This window comes from Arachis stenosperma, chromosome 2, assembly GCF_014773155.1.
Source record: "Arachis stenosperma cultivar V10309 chromosome 2, arast.V10309.gnm1.PFL2, whole genome shotgun sequence".
In the NCBI taxonomy this organism is placed as follows: Eukaryota; Viridiplantae; Streptophyta; class Magnoliopsida; order Fabales; family Fabaceae; genus Arachis; species Arachis stenosperma.
In genome coordinates, this window is record NC_080378.1 from 26,391,508 (window position 1) to 26,397,506 (window position 5,999).

Genomic DNA, 5,999 nt, shown 5'->3' on the forward strand with positions numbered 1-5,999 from the left:
ATATAAATAAAATAAATACAATAAAAAATAAAAATATGAAAAAGAGTATTATACATTTTATAATATCAAATAAAAAAATGTTCTATAATTTTTTTTAGTATCGTTAGTACTCTTCTTTTATTAATTCTAGTTAGTATATATTAAAAACAAAAATAAAGTACAGCGAGAAGTACAATAAAAAAAATGAAAAAAAATTCATACAAACATAGTATATAATAATCACAACCAACAACATATATCATATGAATAAAAAAATTATAATAAGTAAATAAAATTTATATAAAAAAACTAAATAAAAAATAAAAAAATTATACACAACAAAGATATAGTACAATAAAGGATAAAAAAATTTATATAAACAAAAAATAATAAAAATATTATAAAAATTAATAAAAATAAGAATTTATATCAACAATAGTTGTCATATGAATAAAAAATACAATAATAATATAATATTAGAACACTAAAAAAATAATATAAAAATATTTATCATATAAATAAAAAATACAATAAAAATATAAAAAAATCAAATTATGAAAGAGAGTACTAAAAATAATAAAAAAATTAAAATATTTATCTTAGCATGATTGAAAAAAATTAAAAGATTTTGATGAAAGAAAATTGGAACGAAAAACATACACAAAAATTACTATGAAAGTTATATGGTTAATTGCATTCTTTCTATAGAAGAAAATAAAAAGTAAAATTGGCAGAAAATGAATGAATTTTTCATCTAATTTCTCAACTGTAGTCAACTTTCTCCAACTAAACGCAAAAACTAGAATTTTTTGCTTCATGTACGTTCAGAGGTGAAAGCAATTCTAAAACTTTCTCTTTTTTCCAATGTAAATTCCAAACATATCCTAGAGTATTTAATTTAGTACTTAAAATTTTTTAATTTAGTATTAAAATATGAAAAACACATTTAAATTTTTTAAACGCTTTAATTTTTTTATTTGATTTTTTTTATAAATGCATATGTATTTTTTGTATGCCGTGATTTAAATAATGCATAAAAATTTTAATTTTATTATAAAAATTTATTTATTTTTATCAATTTTATCATATGTTATTATTATTTTATTTATAAAATTTTTATTATTTTTTATATAAATATTCTTTTTATTATTTATTATTTATTTATTTATTGTTGATTTTTTTATTTGATATTGTACATTTTTATGATTATATATAATTGTTGTGTATTATATTTATTATTATTTTTTATAATATAATTTATTGATTTTATTAGATAAAATAAATTAAATAAAAAATTAACAATAAATAATAATAATAGTAATAATAATAAATTATAATATACTAAAAAAATACTTAAAATATTAAAAAAATACTATATAAAAAATATACAAAAAATATCAAAAAAATTACATATTTAAAAAAATAATATTATAATTTATTATCATATCATTTTTAGTAATTATTTATTTAAGTATAATTTTAATTAATATTATTCAAATAATATTTATTTTATTAAAATTAATTTTAATATAAAATTATCAAATATAAATTATATTAACACAAATTTATTTATATCTAAAATTAATTTTATAAAATTTTATTAATTTAAATTCTAATTTAATAAAAATCAATCTAAACACACACTTATTGATCAACCTCTTGTCAGCCTTCAAAATTCATGATTCCTTCACGTAATTATGCCGCTAGGATTTTTTAACACCAAAATAAGTGAACTAAATTATGTACTTAGTTAAAAAGTAGTCTTCACACTCAAAAGTATGAGAAAGCTACATGGAGTGGACAATCTTAAAGGTGGACCCATGTTTGATAAATTTTGCATTTTTCTTAATCCCCTCGCCTCCTTGGTTTGGGGGGAGGGGAGGGGGCTGTAGTAGACCCAGTCTTTTAAGATGTATCAATATTCCATAAGAAATAAATATATAAAATATAAAATATAGGTATATTTGGTGATAAAATTATATTTTATTTAAAAAATAATAAAATTCACATAACATAACTTATTCTTAATTTTTCTTTTTGTAATTACTGCATAATTTCATTATATATCATAGTTATCAGAATTAAATCAAACGAATCAGTTTGATAAAAAAAAAACGATAAACTAATAGTCTAACTAATTTAATTTTTTATAAGAACTAAAAATACTAACAACATGGTCAACAGCGATCAAATTCATTAAAAACTAAACGATTTTTATGAATTGGTACGATTTAGGCTAACTAACCGAACAAATATACGCTGCATTCACTGCGTGAGCATCCATGGGGTATATGCAAATTTGCCTTTTGAATAAATTCAAAAGAATTGAGTGAGTTGAGGTTTAAACTAAAGATAATTTAAAGATTTTTACTCTCTTTTCTGTTGAACCACATTTGTCTTGAATACATTTTGTGCTTTTAATTATATTAACCATATTTATTTTTCAATTTGATATATGTCATATTAATAGTATATTTTAATGAATATATCCAATTAAAATGATTTTATAAAAAAGATTGAATGATAATTATTTTAAATAAAAAAATTATAATAACCAAAGATATAATATTATTTTATTTTTTATAATTATACGAATACATGATTTAAAGTATAATTTATATATAATTTAATTATTTTTTTATTAATATTATTGTATTATAAATTTATCATATGGTAATTATATTAAATTATAAAAGTATTATTTATTTTTATTATTTAAATTTTTAGTTTATTATAATTTTATATTTTTATTTAATTATTATCGATTCAATCAATTTGAGTATTAATTTATCGGTTGATATGAGCTTCATTATTGATTTGGTTGCGATAACTATCCTATATATGAGAATAAGAACCTTAAAATGGGGTGGCGAAATTGTTCATGGCTAACTAAATCGGCAACACCAAATGCCAAGTGGGATCATCCCAAATATTCCCTTTATTATGATTGGGACGTGACATGCTCAAATTTAATTACCGGCTTCATTTTCTTCAATTACCAAATTTTACAGAATTTCATGGTAACCTTATTCTCAATATGATTTTTCTTATTTTCTACCTATGTCACTGATCTCTATTATAAGTGTATATTAAATTAATTATTTAAATAAAAATATATAAAAATATAAAATATATATTAAAAATAAATTAAATAATATATAAGATTATTTTAATATATTTATATTATAATTGTTATGATTATTATGATATTTCAAAAAATATTGGTAAAATTAAAATAATATTTTTATAATAACGCTTTCTAAAACGTTCTGCTACAAAGATGCGACTAAAATATAAAAATATTATTTTAATTTATTATATATATTATCGAAATTGGGTTTAATTTATTAATGTTGGATTATTAAGATAGAATCTACCAATTCAAGATATCCACGTCAAAACCAAATAAAGAAAGAGAGACAATTTAATAGGGTTAATCAAAGTAATTGATTCCTGCTAGTACAAACCACCTATCAAATAAACTTGGCCATTGGCCAAAGCCAAAAGAGAAAGGACCTGTATTGTGTACGTATATAAATAGAAACATTTCGTTATTTTAGCATAGATATTACAATAAAAACATGTTCCAAAGTGCATTGTTATATTATTTAATTTGGTATTGATGTCGGTTCCAACTTGCTTCTCCATTTCTCTGGCACCACCGACTAGCCCACCGGCAATATGGTTCTCTCCACACACAACACAAACCATATATGGAGGCTTGCGCCGGCAAGGTTCTGTGTTCACACTAGGCCAATTGCCCCATAACGTATAGGGAATATTAATAATTAAGATAAAATTGGAGGATAAAAAGGAATTTTTGCTTTTTGTATATTTATTTAAATATTGAATTTATCTCATTTGAAATTACTTCTCATAGAAGTTCTCATACTCTTAATTAACACCGACTGACTCTTCAATGGCGGCTGGGAAACCAATTTGAACCTTTCCATCATTCTCTTACATATATATATAAGGAAGACAATTTCATGGGATTGTTGAAATGTGATACTTAGAGAAGGCATGTATTTATTTAGTTGCTTACTATTATAGAACAAGCTAATTAAGCTATTATTATTATTGGATTGCATTGAATGTGTATTGCAAAGGTGGCGAATCCTCAAGAGAAAGGAAACAAGGTTGTTGAGAAGAGGGAATTGGAACTTGATGAGAGGATAAACAACAAGAATTCTACATTGTCATCATCAATGCATATGATATTCCCGGGTTTGAATAGGGAGGAGGAGATGTCTGCCATGGTTTCGGCTTTGACCCATGTTGTCTCTGGTGAAGTTCCAACCGGTGCAGATGACGGTTATTCACTTCCAACAAGTAACATGGCTTATGGTTCTTCAACATTTTCTAATTATGTTGTTGGAAGCGGCTCTTCTTCTATCAAGAGAACTAGGCAGCAAGATGATATATCCTTTGTTGACCATTTCTCTTCATCACATGGTGTAGCTTCTTCATCCCCTACTACTATTCATACAAGTAAGCACCTCATATCTAAATTTTTCCCCTCTAAATCATAGATTAAATACAATAATAACTATTTTTTTAGATCAACAGTGAACAATTCAACATTTTTTTTTAGGGAGTACAGAGTACTAGTATCAAGTAATTGAATTTAATCTCCTTCGATATTACTATTAAGGACCAAAATAAACCCAAGAACAGATTAAATATCAATTTTACATTTAATTTGATAACTTATATTCTTATTTATAGACATTTCATTTAACATGCCCTAAATAAATATTAACTTAACTATTTAACATGTATACAAAATTAACCTTTTAAGGATAAACTTTTAATATCAAATATTAAATTTAATTTAAATATAAATTATTTTTATATAAATTGATAATTAAAAATAAATAAATAATAATTAATTAAATTCTTTAATAATTTTGATTATTAATTTTATACGGAGATAACTGTCGATCTATTTTACTTTATAGGATCATATTAATCATATGGTTTTTAAGGTTACAAAATTAGTTACTTTATAATAAAGGAAAAAAATTTTTAACAAAAAAATATTATTGACATTATAGTTTGCAATTCTAAAATGAAGTGATAACACAAGACAAATATTATAAGAAAGCTCTTACTCATGTTGAATTGTGTATATTATGCAGCAATGAATAGAGAATGTTCAAGAGAAAGTGGAAGTGGGAGTGGAGAGATGGGAGGAGGAAACAGGGGAAGGACAGTCTATGAATACAGAGCAAGAGAAGAGAATGTGAGAGAGGAAGAGCCAAGAAGGAAATACAGAGGCGTGAGGCAGAGGCCATGGGGCAAGTGGGCAGCCGAGATTAGAGACCCATTCAAAGCCGCCAGAGTCTGGTTAGGCACCTTTGACACTGCCGAGGCAGCCGCCAGAGCCTACGACCAAGCCGCCCTCCGTTTCCGGGGCAACAAGGCCAAACTCAACTTCCCCGAAAATGTAACGCTCCTCCGCCACGCGCCACCGCAAATCACTACTTCTTCGCTCGTGGCTATTCCAACTTCCACTGAGGCCATTGTTCATAGTGAGCCTCTTATTAGCACTACTTTGCATGGTTTTTCTTTTTCTTCTTCTTCCGCGGGTTTGTATGGGAATTTCTCCACCATGGATTCCACTACGACGGTTATGGCTTCAAGTGTGGCTTCTCATCTTCGTCATTCTTCTCCATCGTCAACGCAAGTTTCGCCGCCGTTCTTATCTTCTTCTGCGTTCGGTTCCGCTATGCAGTTGCCGGCGGCGTGGTCATCGGCTTCCGGTAACAGCTCGTCTTCGTCGGGATAGATTTTTCCACCGTTGCCAATTAAGATATATGAACGTTTCTCTTTTTTTTTAAATTTCCCTTATTATTTTGTGCCGTAGGAGATGTTTACTGGCTCATAGTTCTTGTCCCAATCTATTGTTTTGGCAAGCTGGAAAGTGAGGTTGAGGGATGAGAATTATTAACTATTAATTTTGCGTGAATAAATGCGTACTTGAGTTTCCATTTTTTGGCAATCATATGAAATGAATC

At 25.8% G+C, this 5,999-nt stretch overlaps 1 protein-coding gene across 1 annotated transcript; it reads left to right on the forward strand.

Moving 5' to 3' along the window:
- Window positions 1-3,561: 3,561 nt before the first annotated feature.
- Window positions 3,562-5,999, forward strand: LOC130960695 (ethylene-responsive transcription factor ERF110-like). Its single transcript, XM_057886141.1, has 2 exons — window positions 3,562-4,470; window positions 5,121-5,999. Exons 1-2 carry the CDS (start codon window positions 4,074-4,076, stop codon window positions 5,768-5,770), a joined length of 1,047 nt encoding a protein of 348 aa, XP_057742124.1. The 5' UTR covers window positions 3,562-4,073; the 3' UTR covers window positions 5,771-5,999.